At 47.0% G+C, this 19908-nt stretch overlaps 1 protein-coding gene across 5 annotated transcripts in view; it reads left to right on the top strand.

Annotated features, from left to right (window-relative positions):
- The first annotated feature begins 5524 nt into the window (after window positions 1–5524).
- Window positions 5525–19908, top strand: part of DAW1 (dynein assembly factor with WD repeats 1) — a 34628-nt gene continuing 20244 nt past the window's right edge. For 2 of the 5 annotated variants that reach the window (XM_043492480.1, XM_038417622.2), the window contains exons 1-4: window positions 8494–8620; window positions 9918–9990; window positions 12631–12775; window positions 19062–19120. In XM_043492480.1, the coding sequence (XP_043348415.1) occupies window positions 8521–8620; window positions 9918–9990; window positions 12631–12775; window positions 19062–19120 (377 nt within the window). In that variant the 5' untranslated portion in view covers window positions 8494–8520. Of the gene's footprint in view, window positions 5804–8491; window positions 8621–9917; window positions 9991–12630; window positions 12776–19061; window positions 19121–19908 lie in introns of those variants that run through there. The other 3 variants (XM_038417620.2, XM_038417621.2, XM_043492481.1) reach the window with 3 other exon arrangements.

The raw sequence follows: 19908 nt of genomic DNA, 5'->3' as shown, positions 1-19908 counted from the left end.
CATGCATAGAAGAAGTTGGTTATGTTAAGAGCAAACATATTTTTTAGACTGACTTATTTTAGATTAGAAGAAACAACAGCACATAAACAACAGAAGTTGAGTGTCCAGAATGGAGCACTGTTTGTCTCCTGTGTAACATGCTATCTATTCTGATGCACATAATGGCAACTACCTATGCAGACAGCAGATGCCTAGAAATTGTAAGGTGCATTATACAGAAATGCAACTGTTAATTATACAGGTTATAGCCATGATTCCATTCAGCCATATAGCTGAAATGTGAACACACTAAGAATAGGTTTCATAGTAGCAGCCGTGTTAGTCTGTACTCGCAAAAAGAAAAGGAGTATTTGTGGCACCTTAGAGACTAACAAATTTATTAGAGCATAAGCTTTCGTGAGCTACAGCTCACTTCATCGGATGCATCCGATGAAGTGAGCTGTAGCTCACGAAAGCTTATGCTCTAATAAATTTGTTAGTCTCTAAGGTGCCACAAATACACTAAGAATACTTCCTGAATCTCTGATGGGGCACAAGGGAAGTGTTTGTGTGTGTGCGTTTAGAGGGCACTAGAAATGGGGAATTCCATTCCCAAACAAACAGCACTATACAATTCCTTGGACAAAACCCCCTCTGGCCATTTTAGTTAACTGGGCAGAAATACGGAAGTGTCATTATGCAATCTTTCTGAATTCATATGGGAGGGGACAACATACAGATAAAGAAGGAAGGGGATGGCCCATCATGTTCTTCCACTGAGGCTACTAGCGCGCCCCCCCCAGCCCCCGAAAAAGCTCATTATGCCCATGACTAACACAGCAGAAATAGGAAGTGGCTTTTTTAAATCTTCCCCTTGCTCAATTTACCCTAGGGATTTCATGATTTAGTTCAGAATACCACAGAGTGACCTACTTGAGAGCAAGTGGGTCACGATACAAGTTTAAATCAGGAAGCCTAAAAACCACCCTTCTCTACAAGCAAGGTTATGTTTGAGTAAGAAACACTTTCTTCTTTCCCCTTAGAGTGATACCCTGGCTTAAGTACAGAGAGATTTTTTTTTTTTTTTTTTTTTTTTTGTAATGTGAACTGAACTGGCAGAGAGTTAAAGAGGCTCTGGGCCTCAGGGGGATATTGCTCACTGTAGTTGTAGTATTTCCCCCTCATACAGTCAAATTCAGTTGGTTCCCAGGGCTCTAGATGTGTTTATTGCAGCCTTTCAAAAGTTTTTAAATACTGACAGGTGACAAGGCTTATCAAGCTTTTTGCCTTTCCTGAAGCACTGCTAACACAGGCTAAAGTGCAAAAGCTATGCACAAGAAGTTAATTTTGCATGCTGATAATGTCAATACTTTTGATCTCTCTGCATAACAGCTGATCACCTCATCCATAGATTAAAACTAGTTCAAGATAGTCTCAGCAGTGCATACTTCCTTCCAGTGTAGGTATTTTAAATTCCGTGCAATGTAGGTGGGTCTTTTGAAACTGGCTTTATATACCAAGAAGGTCTCTGCAGACACTAAAAACCCCATGGCACTGAGTTTGCCAAGTGTTTCTAGCTAAAATTTCTTCTCCTAATATTGTGCATTAGTTAGCTATTGCCCTCCACCCACGGGTGAAAATAAGCTGGTATGGGCCGGTACGGTGTGCCAGTAAAAAGGGAAGTTGACGTACACAGCTGACATTAAAGCACTGCTGCAGCAGCACTTTAAGGACCCTGCTTAAAGTGCTGCCACAGCAGCGCTTTAACATCGCTGCCCCTTTTGTGCCCCTTGTTGGCGGCCCTACTGGGGACGGGGTGGGGGGTCGCAAAAGGGGCAGTGATATTACAGCGCTGCCACGCCAGTGCTTTAAGCAGGGTCCTTAAAGCACTGCCCCGGCAAAGGACCCTGCTTAAAGTGCTTTAACATCGTTGCCCCTTTCTGCCCCCCCCCCGACTGCTGACGGGGGAGGAGGAAGGAGCAGTTGCCCCAGGACCAGCGATTTAAAAGGGCCAAGGGCTCCAGCCACCGCTGCTGCTATAGTGGCAGCCGGAGCCCCAGGTCCTTTAAATTGCCACTGGAGCCCCAGGTGGCACGATCAGGCAGCACAGATGGGTTGGCTGGGGGATGCAGACCCCCAGCCCCACCCCTTCTGCCCGAGGCCCCACCCCTTCTAGGGGCCCAACTCCGGCCCCTGTACCGGTAAGTGTTGAATGTTACTTTCACCCCTGCCTCCACCTCACAGGTGGCTGCATTTTTGTGATGCTATATGCATACAGTACTGTCCCCAACACAAACTTCAGTTAGCTGAACTGTGTGCTGGGTAGATCCAGCCTGTGGAGTAGCAGTGAAGATGTTCCTGGTTAGTTAGGGTTCTTCTAGTTACTAATGTTTGTTTTGTTTGTTTTCTCAGGCCAATCTAGCCCCTGATGCGACAAATCAACTAACCCATCTAGCTAATCTCCCTCAATTCTGACTAAGATTTAAGATTGTAATACCAATGGCACTGAATCCTCTGCTAACGTTTGCATAGATATATGACTCACAGCATCTTGAAACAAGCGTATTTCTCAAGAATAACGCAGTAATGAGGTGACAACAGAATGAGGATGATTCTCAAAAGGCCCGAGATGTTTGCATTATGTGATTTCAATGGAGTTCCAAGTACTCCTGACTTACACCATTGGAACAGAAGAATCAGATCCTCAGTGTTAACAAATACTGTAGGTATCAATAAGGATATATAAGTGGGTGTGTTGGGGAGAGCAGAACAGGAGGAGTTAATCTGGGAGAAAATGTTGCTTATACTTAATATTGAACCAACATTACTATTGAAAGGGTAGCAAAAACATTTAAATGTAAAAATGCAAACTTGGATAGAATGCAACTGGTAAGTAAATAGAAAGGGATGTTGAGAACCTAGAGAGACATAGAGGCTGTTCAAAGAAAGTTCTCTGTATACAGTTATAGGTTTCAGAGTAGCAGCAGTGTTAGTCTGTATTCACAAAAAGAAAAGGAGTACTTGTGGCACCTTAGAGACTAACAAATTTATTAGAGCATAAGCTTTCGTGAGCTACAGCTCACTTCATCGGATGCATTTGGTGGAAAAAACAGAGGGGAGACAATCTCCCCTCTGTTTTTTCCACCAAATGCATCCGATGAAGTGAGCTGTAGCTCACGAAAGCTTATGCTCAAATAAATTTGTTAGTCTCTAAGGTGCCACAAGTACTCCTTTTCTTTTTGTGTATACAGTTATGAGGCAAGAGTTAATTGGAAGGAGACTCTGCTTCCAATAAATCTAAAATTGTTTTTATTTAAATTATCTTATTCACCCCCAATAAATGGCTTTCTAAATACAAATAAGACAATGGAAAATATTAAAAACAAATCCAAACAAAAAGCAAAGACACCCCAGGCACTCATGTAAACCTGGAATTTGCTATTGTACCATATTTCCTGACTTTCATACACCAAAGGACTGTCTTAAAAGAATAAACTGCAGGGAGCTGTAAGGATGTTTTGAAAAATTCATGGGTTATTGAACTCTGACCTATACTATACTTGCGTTGACATATTAGATTGGCCTTTCATGTGCTATGAGATTTTTTTAAAGCAAAACATGTCCACTGCTTCCCCCTGTTGATGCTCTGAGTTATTTCTACATAATACTTTTACCATATTTACCACAAATCATCATCTTTCATGATTCCTTGCTGATTATCTCTGTTCATACTATGTATTTTAAAGTCTTCCTCTTCTGTCTCTGACCAGGGTTTTGACTTTTGAGCTTTACTTGGTTTCTTAAATTACTGGCATTTTCTTTAGGCATTTAGTATCTTCTTGGTTTGCAAGTAGCTTGATTTGCAAGTAGTAAATATTTATTAGATTGGTGCTCCTGCCTCTTTAGAACCCAGAGCAACTGAAAAGTGATAAAAGTATCTAATTCTTCATCATCACGGCCCAATCCAGCAGTCGCTATCAGAACAGTCCAATTGTCTTTAATCAATGCTTGTGTGAGTGAATGAGCTGTGTGGAACTGGGCCCTAGTTCTGGTGTGAGCCTAAGTTCCTATTTCTCTTTCTTTTAAAATTCATTGTTGTCTTTCCATCCGGGTGATGAAATAGTGTATCGCTCACTCTGTACTCATCATGATTAGGGGTATGGAACAGCTGCCATATGAGGGGAGATTAATAAGACTGGGCTTTTTCAGCTTGAATAAGAGACGACTAAAGGGGGATATGACACAGGTTTATATGATCATGAGCGGTGTGGAGAAAGTAATAAGGCAATGTTATTTACTCCTTCTCATAACACAAGAACTAGGGAGTCGCCAAATGAAATTAATAGGCAGCAGATTTAAAACAAACAAAAGGAAGTATTATTTCACACAACAGTGTCAACCTGAGGAACTCCTTGCCAGAGGATGTTGTGAAGGCCAAGACTATAACAGGGTTAAAAAAAGAACTGGGTAAGTTCATGGAGGATAGGTCCATCAATGGCTAGCCAGGATGGACAGGGATGGTGTCCCTAGACTGTTTGTTTGCCAGAAGCTGGGAATGGGCGATGGGATGGATCACTTGATGATTACCTGCTCTGTTAATTCCCTCTGTGGCAGCTGGCATTGACCACAGTCGGAAGACAGGATACTGGGTTAGATGGACCTTTGTTCTGACCTAGTATAGTCAGTATGTTAGTTCTTATCTAATGTATCTGGTTTAAGCAACTGTAATTTTCTCTTTTCTGTGCAGGTTTACTTTGTTACATTGCCAACTACAAAATAAAACTGGGAAATTAATTAATGCAATGTCCTGCATCCTTTTTAAATGATCAGTTCATCTTTCTTTTTTACACTGTTATCCTCTTCTGTCCTTAAATTAGTTTTAAATATGTTTTCACCCTTGAAGAAATGGTATAAGCATCCGGGGCCCAATCTTATCCTTGGTTACCCAAGTGACATCCCTGAAGTCCGTTAGGTGTGTGTGGGTATGAAAGATGACAAAATCTGGCACACTAATTTCTATTATGCTTTCTTTGGGGTTTTTTTTTTACCCCCCCCTCTTTTTTTTTTTTTTTTTTTTTGCGTTAGGGACAAAGAAGGAGCAGGCTCCTCTACAACCAGGCTTCCCCGTAACTTTCGCACCTGGCCAAGGCACCCTGTCTGAGCTTTTAATTTAGCAATTTAATGTATTGTCCTTAGTATTTTTTGTGCCCGAATGGCGTGGTGCAGAAAGCCAGAGACCAAAAGCTGACCAGAAAATGCCCTTAAAGGTCTAACTAAAAGCCCGCTGGATGAAGGCGCCAGGAGCCACGGCGCTGGGGACGGGGCTGCACGTGGGCACCGTTTGTGCCCTACGAGGAAAAGCCGCAGGGCTGCGGGGAGGCCGGGGGCTGAGCGGCTCCTCTCGCTGGAGGACAACGCCGGGCTCGGCCTGGGGGGGTGAGCCGGTGCGATGGGGAGGCAGGGATCAGCTGCCGCCTGAGGGCGCCTGAGGGCTGGATCCCCGCCCCCGACACTGCGGTGGGGCAGAGGGGCGGAGCCCCCCCAGGCCCCGCCCCCTCCCGGATGGGTGCGTGCCCCGCGCGCAGCTCCCCCCGGTCCCGGGCACAACCGCGTTTTAACGTCCCCCGGCGCGGAGCGGGGGCTGGGAGGCGCCGCCCTCGGCCGGTCCCCCACAGCGCTCTCCGCGCCCCCGCCCCCGCCGCGCCTGCGCACTGCGAGCGATTGTGTTTGGCTGGTTTCTGGGGCAACGAAGCCGGCGCTTGGGCTTCGGCGTGTAGGGAGAAGATGAAGCTGAAGCGACTCCTGCTGCGATATTACCCGCCGGGTGCGGAGCGGGGCGGAGGGTGCTATGGGGAGCGGAGCTTCAGGGTGGGGGGAGGGTAGAGAGGGGTGACTGGGGGGAAGGGCCCCGGGATGGGGGCGGAGGGCAGAGAGGGGTGGTTGGGGGGAAGGGCCCCTGGATGGGGGAGGAGGGTAGAGAGGGGTGACTGGGGGGAAGGGCCCCTGGATGGGGGAGGAGGGTAGAGAGGGGTGGTTGGGGGCAAGGGCCCCTGGATGGGGGCGGAGGGTAGAGGGGGTGACTGGGGGGAAGGGCCCCGGGATGGGGCAGGAGGGTAGAGAGGGGTGGTTGGGGGGAAGGGCCCCTGGATGGGGGAGGAGGGTAGAGAGGGGTGGTTGGGGGGAAGGGCCCCTGGATGGGGGGAGGAGGGTAGAGAGGGGTGGTTGGGGGGAAGGGCCCCTGGATGGGGGCGGAGGGTAGAGGGGGTGACTGGGGGGAAGGGCCCCGGGATGGGGCAGGAGGGTAGAGAGGGGTGGTTGGGGGGAAGGGCCCCTGGATGGGGAGGAGGGTAGACAGGGGTGGTTGGGGGGAAGGGCCCCTGGATGGGGGAGGAGGGTAGAGAGGGGTGGTTGGGGGGAAGGGCCCCTGGATGGGGGAGGAGGGTAGAGAGGGGTGGTTGGGGGGAAGGGCCCCTGGATGGGGGCGGAGGGTAGAGGGGGTGACTGGGGGGAAGGGCCCCGGGATGGGGCAGGAGGGTAGAGAGGGGTGGTTGGGGGGAAGGGCCCCTGGATGGGGGAGGAGGGTAGACAGGGGTGGTTGGGGGGAAGGGCCCCTGGATGGGGGAGGAGGGTAGAGAGGGGTGGTTGGGGGGAAGGGCCCCTGGATGGGGGAGGAGGGTAGAGAGGGGTGGTTGGGGGGAAGGGCCCCTGGATGGGGGCGGAGGGTAGAGGGGGTGACTGGGGGGAAGGGCCCCGGGATGGGGCAGGAGGGTAGAGAGGGGTGGTTGGGGGGAAGGGCCCCTGGATGGGGGAGGAGGGTAGACAGGGGTGGTTGGGGGGAAGGGCCCCTGGATGGGGGAGGAGGGTAGAGAGGGGTGGTTGGGGGGAAGGGCCCCTGGATGGGGGCGGAGGGTAGAGAGGGGTGGTTGGGGGGAAGGGCCCCTGGATGGGGGCGGAGGGTAGAGAGGGGTGGTTGGGGGGAAGGGCCCCTGGATGGGGGAGGAGGGTAGAGGGGGTGACTGGGGGGAAGGGCCCCGGGATGGGGCAGGAGGGTAGAGAGGGGTGACTGGGGGGAAGGGCCCCTGGATGGGGGAGGAGGGTAGAGAGGGGTGGTTGGGGGGAAGGGCCCCTGGATGGGGGAGGAGGGTAGAGAGGGGTGGTTGGGGGGAAGGGCCCCTGGATGGGGGAGGAGGGTAGAGGGGGTGACTGGAGGGAAGGGCCCCGGGATGGGGCAGGAGGGTAGAGAGGGGTGACTGGGGGCAAGGGCCCCTGGATGGGGGCGGAGGGTAGAGAGGGGTGGTTGGGGGGAAGGGCCCCTGGATGGGGGCGGAGGGTAGAGAGGGGTGGTTGGGGGGAAGGGCCCCTGGATGGGGGAGGAGGGTAGAGAGGGGTGGTTGGGGGGAAGGGCCCCTGGATGGGGGAGGAGGGTAGAGAGGGGTGGTTGGGGGGAAGGGCCCCTGGATGGGGGAGGAGGGTAGAGAGGGGTGGTTGGGGGGAAGGGCCCCTGGATGGGGGAGGAGGGTAGAGAGGGGTGACTGGGGGCAAGGGCCCCTGGATGGGGGCGGAGGGTAGAGGGGGTGGTTGGGGGGAAGGGCCCCTGGATGGGGGAGGAGGGTAGAGGGGGTGACTGGGGGGAAGGGCCCCGGGATGGGGCAGGAGGGTAGAGAGGGGTGACTGGGGGCAAGGGCCCCTGGATGGGGGCGGAGGGTAGAGAGGGGTGGTTGGGGGGAAGGGCCCCTGGATGGGGGAGGAGGGTAGAGAGGGGTGGTTGGGGGGAAGGGCCCTGGATGGGGGAGGAGGGTAGAGAGGGGTGGTTGGGGGGAAGGGCCCCTGGATGGGGGAGGAGGGTAGAGAGGGGTGGTTGGGGGGAAGGGCCCCGGGATGGGGCAGGAGGGTAGAGAGGGGTGGTTGTGGGGAAGGGCCCCGGGATGGGCCAGGAGGGTAGAGAGGGGTGGTTGGGGGGAAGGGCCCCGGGATGGGGATGCAGAGGCAGAGAGGGGCTGATGGGGGGGGGGGATGGACGCAAAGAGGGGCTGAAGGGGGGAGGGCAGAGAGGGGTGGTTGGGGAGAAGAGCCCCAGGATGGGGGAGGAGGGAAAGAGGGGTGACTGGGGGGAAGGGCCCCTGGATGGGGGGGAGGAGGGTAGAGAGGGGTGACTGGGAGGAAGGGCCCCTGGATGGGGGGGAGGAGGGTAGAGAGGGGTGACTGGGAGGAAGGGCCCCTGGATGGGGGAGGAGGGTAGAGAGGGGTGACTGGGGGGAAGGGCCCCGGGATGGGGATGCAGAGGCAGAGAGGGGCTGATGGGGGGGGGGATGGACGCAAAGAGGGGCTGAAGGGGGGAGGGCAGAGAGGGGTGGTTGGGGAGAAGAGCCCCAGGATGGGGGAGGAGGGAAAGAGGGGTGACTGGGGGGAAGGGCCCCAGGATGGGGAACGGGAGGGTAGAGAGGGGCTGACTGGGTGGGTAGTTGGGAACAGAGGAAGGGCTCAGTGTTGTCGGGATGGGAGGAGGAGGAGGAAGGAGATGCGAAAAGGAGTCGGGAATGAATGGGTAGCAGAGGAGGAGCACAGAGGGCTGTCCCACTCCAGGCTGCCTTCACAGTACTTCTCAGAAACCTTTGTACTTATCATCTCTCCTGCTATGAAGGTGGTTTAGCTATTCCCTCTGCCTTTTATCCGAATCTCCTGAGCAATCATTTCTGTGCCTGTTCATAGAACTGTTATGTATCATTTGTATTGCTGTAGCAGTGGGACCCTTAGTCATGGACTCGAAACCCACTGTACATACGAAACAAAAGATGGTCCCTGCTCCTAAGAGCTTAGCCTATCCTGCGTACCCTGACTCTTAGCAGCTTTGCTGTGACCATCTATTGCAAAATGTCTGAAGGGGAAAATCTTCTCAGTGCTGTTGGTTTTTTGCTTTTGCAATTAAAAATATTTGCGTTTCTGCAAATTTTCATAATGTGTGGTTTTGGATACGTTTTCCCCCTTCCCTAAATATTTTCAGTGATTGCATAACAATCCTGAAGAGATTTATTATCTTAGCTGCAGGAAGTTTTGAGTCATAACGTAACGAAAGGGATGTTGTGGACTAAATACAAACCCCTTTTAATTCTGGTGTAAATATACCAGTATTAACTGGGGGTTATACCACTGAGCCCAATGGAATTACACCTGTGTCAAACTGATGTGAAAGAAGAACCAGGCCCCAGGGAAACAGCTGCAAAGTAAATGTAAACCTATTGTAGGAAATTCAAGAATTACAATTATCAAATGTAGTCATGACAGAAGCATCGAGTTAATATACGGTTTACCGTAGGAAACAATCTTGCCAGGAATTTGACAATAGTATAAAGTTTGGTCTCCGTCTGTTTAGGAACCTTCTTTCCTTTCTTTTTCTGGGATCAGGTTTTTCTGATAAATAGTTAAAAGTGAAAAATTGAAATGAGAGGACGTTCAGAATGTCAGGAAAGGACAAATGCTTCTGCCAAATTAAACATTTGTTCACAAATCTTGCAAAATGCACAAGTAGATAAAAATTCATCTAGAATAGCCCTTCCTGCTGAATGCCAGACAGCAGCAGAATGCTCTAAATATCTTCTTTAAACAGGAAGTAATGTGGCCAAACATCTTAATTGTAAAGTTCAAAATACATCTTTTAAAAGTGCCAGAACTTACCCAGACCTGAGTATGCAATTTTATATGCAGTTCTGCTTGCAGATTTTTGCAAATAGAGGATTTAACATAGCAGATGCACTCTGCCAATCCCAAAGAAAGAAATGCTGTCATCCTGATTCTGATTTTGATGAGAGGTGTAAATCAGGAGTATCTCTATTGAAGTCAATGTGGTTATACCAATGTAAATGTCAGATAGTGTGCACCCCAAAAAAAGCCAGCTGCCATGATGAACTTCTAATTTACAATTGTTTGTTGTTTCTTCAAAGGCATTATTTTGGAATATGTTCAAGGTGGTGAATTGAAGACCAAATCCATAGATTTACTTGATCTCAGTCCTAGGTAAGTATTATATTATTTTAGACAGCAGAAGTATACCTTATTTTACAGGACAACGTAATAGTAGGTTATGTACAACTCTGTTCAGTTGTTGTAAATGTGATTTGAGACAAACTTTTTCTCTTATGGGTTAACTTTTGTTCTCTCAATATTTCTGATAATTTGAGGGCATTAAGAAATCCTACATTCTGCCTGATCATTCTGCCATTACAATTCTTGGTGCAGTGTCAGGAGGTAGAGGTGGGAATTCTTTTGTTTAAAGACCTGTCACATCAAGGCACATCCACAAATTGCGTTTGCTAACCAGCAAAAACGCAGAATTTTCTGGTGGCATAAATTGTAATGTTGTAATTAATAACATTTAGCACTTCTTTACAGTAGCACCTTTTATCTTCAGAATGTTTCCCATCAATGGGCCTGATTCTGCTCTCAGTTACACTGCTTGAAATCAGCTGTACTGAAGACATTTGAATTACACTGTTATAAATGAGTTCAGATTCAGTCTCACTAATTAACTAATCCTCACAACAATACTGTGAGATAGGTAAGTAAAATACTATTAATAATCCCCATTTATCTAGATGGGTAAACTGAGTGCCTGCTCCTGTTGAAGTTAATAGGAGGTTAGCCAGTGGCAGTGGGTCCTATGGAAGAAAGGCATATGGCCTGATTTTTCAGAAGTGCTGAGCACCTGCAACTCCCACAGAGGTCAGTAGGAGCTGTCAGTGCTCAGCACCTCTGAAAATAGGGTCATTGCTATGACTACAAAGGAAGTCTGTTTCCCGGCCAAGTTTAGAATGAAGGCGGGGGGCTCTTGGGTAACACAGGGAACATGGATATCCTTATCAGAGGCCAAATGGAACCTAACTATGGGTAGATAGATCATCAGGAGCCTGCAGCTCTGGTTCTCAAAGGGTGGAAGACGCCAGCCTGAAGATCTGTCTCTTCTGTGAAGAATGTGACACATTCACCACAGTGATCAATTGAAGGAACGTACTAGTCTGGCAAGGTATCAGTCTGCATTAGACTTCACGCTAACTGAGAGAGTTCTACTGGATGCTACTGTGAGGAGGTAGAAAGGTGCTCCACAAACCCATGCGCAAGGGGCTATTCACTGTTCTGGATGGTAGTTTTGCCCTCTGACCTTCAGTTGATTTGTGCAATCTATGGTTGAGTGCTAGCACCTCTGTGTGCCATTGAGTCCTATAGAGGAGATAATCAGCCTTCATGCAGATTTCAGCCATTTCCTCTCCCATCTGTTTCAGTTGCTTCAGGTGTCTCAGATCATTGTTAAATCTGGTGGCTGCCAGGCACAAGAAATAAGGTATTATGAGAGCCAAGGGCCATATTACACTGCTGATGGTAGCTGCCAGTGAACTAATTGAAATCTGCTGACTCTATCTGGAAGTGGTACAGAGACAGAAGTCAGATATGCCCCAGCACCAGTAAGGAGGACGCCAAAATCTACTAGACTCATTAGATTTAGTCCACACAGAAATAAGACAGGTCTAGTGCTGATATTGGTAGAATAGTGTCTCAATTGAGACACATGAATTGATGGGTAGGATGGCTTGCATATTCATAATTTTCACTCCAAACTCAAAGATAAGGCTGAGCATATGACTGAACCTCTGGGAGCTTTTCTCAATACTCTGGATAAAATCCAACAAGTCACATGGCTTACAGGAAGATAGTTGTCTCATCTGAGCCAACATCAGCATACACATTGAAAGGACAGTAGTCTTAGAAGAATCCAGCTGCAAAATCTCCTTAGAACCTGATGGTTTATACACCAACAAAACGTTAAGCCTACCCAGTAACAGAGCAAAGTCGGGGCCCCTTCCTATCTCTTCTGCCTACAGCCCCCCACCCCTCAGATTCCTCTAATGCTTCTGCTGAGGAAATGGGGTTGGGGCGTGGGGGCTTGCCCCGCTCCGCCCACCTGGCGCTCCAATGGGCCGAGGCTCCTGGGCATGGGCCCCATTGGCTCAGTGGCTAATCTGCCACTGCTCGCTCTTACTCTGAATCTCTCAGTTTCTTGTTGCACCCCAGCTAGTCTCTTCCACACCCACCCACGAACACTAAAACAATACCCAGTGGAACCCTCCACCCACATAGTGCTAGATTCTGGGCAGACTCCATGACTTTATTTTAGGTGTAGCCCTTTAGCTGTCTCTTAAATGAAGGTCACATTCATACCCATCAATTTCAAATAGGGATTTAATTCAGCCCATAACAAGGTTTAATGCTGTTCACAACAATATTGTTGCTTTTAGTTGGGCTTTTTATCTATCAAGAGGTTCTAGCTTCGATTTAAGACTAACTTTGTGTTAAAGGTTGAAAGTGTCATTTGGGTATTAGCTGTATTACACCCTCTGTGGAATCCTTTGAAAAGTGAAGGGTCTCTGCAAAACTACAGTTTTAAAAAGTCAAATATAATTTTTTTTCTGAAAGGTAAAAAAGATATTGGAAACCAGTAAAACATATTTAAAAGTATTTCTATTTTGGCTTTGCTTAAACTTATTCAGAATAAAATAGCAGTGTAGCATCTGACTGCTTATTTTCTCACTCTCTGTAAGTAAATAATGTGTTTACCATAACTGTTTGTCAGTGGATGATGCATGTTTTTTCCATGCACTCTAGTACAGATGTAGGCATCTTAGTAGAAGAAATCCGAAAAGCAGAACCTCTCATCACAGCTTCGCGCAAAGAGCAGGTCATACATTTAATACTAAGGTTACAAGAGAAGCTTGGACAACAAGAGGACCACAAGTTCTATCTTTTTAAGGTACGGGGCATGTTGAAAATAATTTCTGGGTCTTTTCGGATCGCAGTTACACTGTCGTAAATCCAGAATAGCTGTGCGTCAGCATTAGTGTGAGACCATGTCTACTCTGCAGCCTCTACAAGAGCATAGTTAATGCACCGTAACTATGCTGCTGTAACCCGGTGGTGTAGGTATAGACTTTAGTAATGGAAGGGGATTTTCTGTCGCTGTAGTGATGGGTGGCAGCTATCTGACAGAAACATTCTTCTGTTGGTCTAGCTGTATTAATGCCTGGGGTTTGACTGGTGTAGCTATGGTACTTAGAGGTGTGGACTAACCTATGTCATCTTAAGCTTTAAATGTAAACCAAGTGTAATTGGATCAACTGAGAACAGAATTTGGCCCTACAGAATTCTCTGCCCTGCTCCATAACTTTTGCGTTGCTCTGGCAGCGCAAACAGGACTGAATCTGGATCTGGCTTCCCTGCTGTAGGTTCTTAGAAATGATCTCAAAATTGTGATTAGCCTGTTAACTTTCCCATTAATAATTAGTTTTAAATAATACCAGTATCTCCCAGCCCTAGCAAAAATGTTATCTGTGCAGAAATCCTAAGGCTAGACAGTAAACAGTTCTTAAGCTGGTCTTTCAGCCCGGTCTATTGTGAGGTATAAGAATTATGGTTGCTAAGGCATAGGTCTGCTGTAGAAATTTAGTTTCTACATCTCTCATTTTCCTCACCTCCACTTGGTCTTTTTTCTGAGTATTTGGAATTAGTAGTTTATTATTTTGATTTTTTTTGTATTGAATAACTTGTCACCTTTCAAATGCAAAAGGTTAGAACAATGCTTTTGTGCTTTTGCTACATACAGCACCTTGCTAAATTTGCTTTAAATAACCCAATGTTTTCCACAAGTCACAAGAAGAGGATTGATTTAGCTGTACTTTGTTGTAAATGAGTCAGTAATAGAATTTACTTCCCAAATGTTACATTTTTTCATTTGCAATAAGCTATTGTTGTGTCTTCGTATCAGCAGATGGCACTGTGCAACTACAAAAAGAGGTAGGTCAATCATGTACTAGAGAGACAATGTTGGGTCCGAAGAAGAGCTACGTGGAGCTTGAAAGCCTGTCTCTTTCAACAATAGAAGTTGGTTCAATAAAAGATATTACCTTACACGCTTTGTCTTTCTAGTATATGACACAAATATCCACAGAAAGAATGAATTTCATCTTTGCTGGGGACAGATAGTGGTTGATTGCTAAATAAGGGAAATACAAGAGCCAGGCAAATCTAATCAGCATTGGCTCATTTCCCATCCCGTCTTCTTTGCTATTTCCTATAATTGTGATCATGACTTTGTGTTAGACAGCCAGCAGAGCAGCATGCTACTGTAGCAACTGGTTAGGCATTTGAGATTGTTTGATGGCTGCACTGTTCTGGAGATTTATCGCATGGACTGCTGCCGCCTAAATTACAGTACTGAAACACACATTCCCTGATATCACTTTAGGGTCTGGCATTTTGCACAGGCAACTCTCATTGACTTCAGATGGATTCTGCAGACGGAGCAGTTATGTCTCTGGGCCTTTTACAAAAAAGGGTGTTGGTACTGGGAAAAATGTTAGGATCTGAACTTGAACATAAATCTATCTATCATCCTCTCTCTGTTGCTAATTATCAGATACATTTATGCTCTCACAAAGAGTTTATTTCTCACTACCAGTGCTGCCTGCATGGGGCCTTAAAAAAGCTTGAGATCAAATCTCCATATATTTCCATAATTATTTATGCGAATGTACATATATTTATATGCTGGCGGGTGTTTGGAAAAAAAAACAAATTATTGTAATTTCCACATCTTCATGGCCCATTTCCACTGCAGCAACTGTAGGGGCAGCTCCCTCTACTGTCCCTGAAGGGCAAAATCTCTCTAACTGGTAAGTAGCCTCTCTCTCCCCCCTTGAGCTGTTCCACAACTATTTCTCCTCCATTTCTGTCAATTCCTCCTCTAAGATCTCTGAGCCCCCTTTATTTTCCACATCCCTCTGTCTTCTCTGTTCTGTGACAATATTCTGCACCATCTTACACTGCTTCCATTTTTGCCCCTCTTTATCTCTGCCTCTCCATTTTCTCTCCTTAGCTGTTTAGCAGTCAATTCTCTGCCCACAATTTCCTAATCTTTTCTATATTGCTTCTCTTGGGGGCTCTCTCTTCTTCAGGTAGCCCATTCATTCCCTACAAGTGTCTATGCCATGTGTAAGCAGGGGAATAGTCCCGCTATTGTGGGGAATTTTCCTGGTTTCTGCACTACCCCGGTGAAGTGGGCTAGCGAAAGGATCTGAGTCCTCGCTCCCACTTCCTTTACCCTGTGGCCTCCCTGCCCTTGAGGACTCCCCTTCCACTCTCCTGTCTGGCAGAGTCCTCGTAACCCCAACAAGGCTGAGCCTAGGATACCTGGGGGGGCTTGACCCCCAACCCTGCTATGGTCACCTAGGACAGGGGCTAGGGTGTCCCCACTCCGGGGTACTCTCTCTGCACTGGGCACTTCTCTGACCCACTGACCATTACATACAAGTTAAAGCAAATGCAAGTTATTTAATCAACAATTAATATTAAAAGGAATAAGGAAAAATGGGAAAGGTTAAAGAAAACACATCAACCCGCTCTGTGGCAGGGAACATCACAAACAGTGTCTCTGGAATGTCAGGGCAGTTCACAGTCTGTTCCTTGTAAGTCCCAGGCCTTCTTCTCAGGCCCTGGCTTTGCTGCAGGGATGCTGTGGTTGAACACTTGCTCTGGTGGTGGCCACACGCTCTCAGCCTCTAAGTGGTAGGACCCTTCTTCCCAGTGTTGCCCCCGCCCTGTCGGGGTTATGATTCAAGCCTGGCCTGCAGAGCCTCTTGGCTGAGGCGTCTCCCTGTGCTAGGCCTGCTGCCCAGGGTCCCCCTTGGTCTCCCCAGCTGCTCACCGCACCCAGCTCTGGACTGCTCCAGCCCCAGCTGCACCACTCTGTCTCTGTGCTGCTGCTGCTCTGCCTCCAGCTCCCTGGGCTGCTTCTTTGGCCCCTCTGGCTCTGGTTGCTGCAGCTCTGCTCCCAGGACAGGTCTGCTCTGCAGGCTGCTTCTGTGACTCTGCTACCAGCACTGACCTGATTCGTGGGCTGCTTTTCTGGCCCCGGTTGCTGCAGCTCTCCTCTTAAGGCAAGTCTGCTCTCTCTGGGCTGTGCCTCTGGCTTTGGGGCTGCAGCTCTGCTCCCAGGATAGGATCTGCTCTCTCTGGGCTGCTTTTCTGGTCCCTCTGGATCTGGCACAGCTCTGCTCCCCAGCTCAGCTTGAGCCCCTGCTTTCTCCTTAGCTCAGCCCCACTCTGTCTGACCCAGGCAAATCCAGCTCACACACAGGATGGAACCTCCTTGGCCTCCTGACTCCCTGATTAGCCTGCTCGCCCTGTCATTCAGGCATACCTGGAGCATTGGCCTCTCCCCATTGTTCCTGGGGGCTATCAGTCTCAGGGTTCTGATTCCCCGTCGACCCTTCCCACTGAGAGCTAGCAACTAAAACACCCCCACTGAATGTTAGTAAGGGAGCAACAGTCCCCTTACATATGGAAGGGGTGAGAGGGAATCTGATAACCAGCAGAGAGAGAGACTAGAGGCAACTGGGAGGAAAAGCTATTAAAAAACAAAGAAACCTATGGCTGGCTGTTGAGATAGACAGATTCATAGGAAGCCAGAGATAAGAGCAGGAAGCTGGAGGCTCTGCCTATATGCCATAGATTAAGTAGCATTGCTCCTTACCCATTTCTCCTCCTTGGTCCTGCAGTGACGTTCTAATTGCTGCATTCGTGACATCCCTTCATTTCAATGTCAACAAATGGTGTGGTTTTCACAAGTACGGTTATGTGTAGGGCGCTACCCATTTCGCGGTCCATTTTGATCAATTTCATGGTTTTAGGATTTTAAAAATAATAAATTTCATTATTTCAGCTATTTAAATCTGAATTTCACGGTGTTGTAATTTTAGCCCATAAAGGAGTTGGGGTTGCAAGGTTATTGTAGGTGGTGGGGGGGGGAGGATTGCGATACTGCTACCCTTAATTCTGGGCAGCTGGAGAGTGGAGAGTCACCAGCATTGCAGAAGTAAGGGTGGCAATACCATACCTTCCACCCTTACTTCTATGCTTCTGCCTGCAGAGCTGCACCCTCAGTCAACAGCTGTCACTTTCTGGTCGCCCAGCTCTGAAGTAGTGCAGAAGTAAGGGTGGATGGTATAGTATTGCCACCCTTACTTCTGTGCTCCTGCTGGCGGGTGACTGCCTTAAGACCTGGGCACCTAGCTAACAGCCACCGCTCTTCAGCCACCCAGATGTGGTGGCAGCACAGAAGTAGGAGTGGTAATACTGCGACCCCCCTTAAAATAACCTTCTGACCCCCCTGCAACTCCCTTTTGGGTCAGGACCGCCAATATGAGAAACGCTGGTCTCCCCTGTGAAATCTGTATAGTAAAAGCACACAGAAGACCTAATATCATGGGGGGAGGCCAGATTTAATAGTCCGTGATACGTTTTTCATGGCCGTGAATTTGCTAGGGCCCTAGTTATGTTGTCATTATATAATAGGATCTAGCAGAAGCTGGCTTGTAAAGGATAAAAGTTTTATTGAAAAGCAAGTCATGTATAAGAATAGCCAGAGAAATACAGAAAGTTGTTGGCAATGTAACTAATTTATTCTTAAATATAGTGGCAGATTGATTTTAATTTGGTATTATTAATAATTAGGGCTCTACTAAATTCATGGCCATGAAAAACGCATCATGGAATGTGAAATCTGGTCTTTTGTGTGCTTTTACCATATACTATACAGATTTCATGGGGGAGACCAGCCTTTCTCAAATTGGGGGTCCTGAACCAAAAGGGAGTTTTACAGGAGTGGGTCACAAGGTTATTTTAGGGGGATTGCGGGATTGCCACTTTTACTTCTGTGCTGCCTTCAGAGCTGGGCAGCCAGAGAGTGATGACTGCTGACTAAAGGCCCAGCTCTGCAGGCAGCAGCGCAAAAGTAAGGGTGGCAATACCATACCCCATGCCATCCTTACTTCTGTGCTGCTGCTGGCGGTGGCTCTGCCTTCAGAGCTGCGCTACCGGCCAGCAGCTGCCTTTCTCCAGCTGCTCAGGTCTGGAGGCAGCACTGCCACCAGAAGCAGTGAAGAAGTAATGGTAGCAGTTCCGCAACCTCCTCTACAATAACCTTGCGATCCCCCCACAGCTCCTTATTCGGTCAGGACCCCTACAATTACTACACTGTGAAATTTCAGAATTAAAGAGCTAAAATCATGAAATATGATTTTTAAAATCCTATGACCGTGAAATTGATCAAAATGGACCATAAATTTGGTAGGGCCATATTAATAATTATTATTTATTTAATAAATCTTTGCATATAGTGCCATAGGTATGTCTGACAGTGTATATAAAGAATAAGACAAATGGTCTCTGACCAAAAGATCTTACATGTGTTTGAAAAGAGTTGGTTCCTGGATCTAAATGATCCAGGCAGTGGCTATATTTGAAATCTCCTCTCTGAATTTAATCTTGATGAGTTTCTCCATTTTTACATCTGCTTTTTAGAGATGTCACCAATTTCATTGCTGTATTTCAAATCAGCAATGATAAGACTTTTATTGTGGTGAACCCTTGGGTGTAGAACTCTGATATCACCTCTCTCTCTCCCCTTTTTTTAAAACAACATCTTATACTTGTTGAAAATATCTCACAATGTAAAAGTTAAAATAATTTCTTGCAAGTTGATGGAGTGGTTTGTAGTATATGGCTTAACAGTAAACACCTAAGAGCAGTTGTTGGAACACCTTCCAAGGAAGCCCTCACTCATGGTCCATAAGGGCCCATTTATTTCCCCCACCCCTCCTGCAACTCTTAGGGTTCCTTCTCTGTTCTCAGAGAAGGCAGCACAGAATGAAATTCAGAGAGAGGACAGCTCATTCAGGCCTTATAAACACAGAGGATCTGCTTCAATCACAGCCATTTGTGGCCAGGCAATCAGTAGCATAGCTGCACCACTGCAATTCCTAGTGAAGACAGAAATTTTCTGCATGAATTCTACAGTGGTAATTGCTCACACATGCTTTCTTCTGGCTGGGGGTTAATGTATTGGTGTCATAACTGCTCAGCTAGCATGACTAAAATGGGAAGAAAATATTGAGAAGAGTAGATATTAGGCTAGTTCAAAAAGTCCTAGTAATTTGATTTTATTTGAAAATGCACCAAATCTTAATTTTCCTGTATTTCAGGTGCTTAGGGCACATATATTGCCACTGACCAATGTAGCATTTAACAAATCTGGTTCCTGGTAAGTTTTCATTTTTAAATTCAAAATGCATAATTACTAATGGAAAAAAGATTTTTAATGTGGAAATTAAATAGTGAATTTCAGTGCTCCTATCTATCCTGCAAAAAAAATCCCTTTGTGTTATGATTGTATCTAAACAGATTTAAGCATTTCCCATACCTGGATTTCAGACTTCTAAGGAAAAACCAATAGGGCTGCAAAAAATGGTGGATGTGATTCAATTGATGGCACTCTCCCCTCTCACATATGTTGATGATAGCTGCTGTATTCCAGCATGATCAGCAGAAAGAAACAGACATTAGAGTAAAAACAACGAGGAGTCCTTATGGCACCTTAGAGACTAACAAATTTATTTGGGCATAAGCTTTTGTGGGCTAAAACCCACTTCATCAGATGCAAGGAGTGGAAAATAAAGTAGGGAGGTATAAATACACAGCTTACGAAAAGATGTGAGTTGCCTTACCAAGTGGGGAGTCAATGCTAACGAGCCAATTCAATTAAGGTGGAAGTGCGCTATTCTCAACAGTGGGTTGAGGCTTCAATGTAAGTGGAGTGCAAGTCCATTGAAATACATTTAAGCACTTTGGGACTTGCACTGTAAGTGAAGTTGAGCTGTAATTGACTTAATTGTTAGTTTATTAGACTGTAACTATTTTTTCTCTGTAATCTCTTCTAAAGGAGAGCCTAGTTTTTTTTTTTTAGTAGGAGAGAATGCATTGAGCACTGGTAATGTTATCTTTTAAAAAATATAATATTTAGTAAAGTTTTGAAAATTGCTTGATTTAGAA

Source organism: Dermochelys coriacea, chromosome 9, assembly GCF_009764565.3.
Source record: "Dermochelys coriacea isolate rDerCor1 chromosome 9, rDerCor1.pri.v4, whole genome shotgun sequence".
In the NCBI taxonomy this organism is placed as follows: Eukaryota; Metazoa; Chordata; order Testudines; family Dermochelyidae; genus Dermochelys; species Dermochelys coriacea.
Note: the sequence above shows the minus strand (reverse complement) of the source record. Positions and strands in the feature narration are given on the sequence as shown.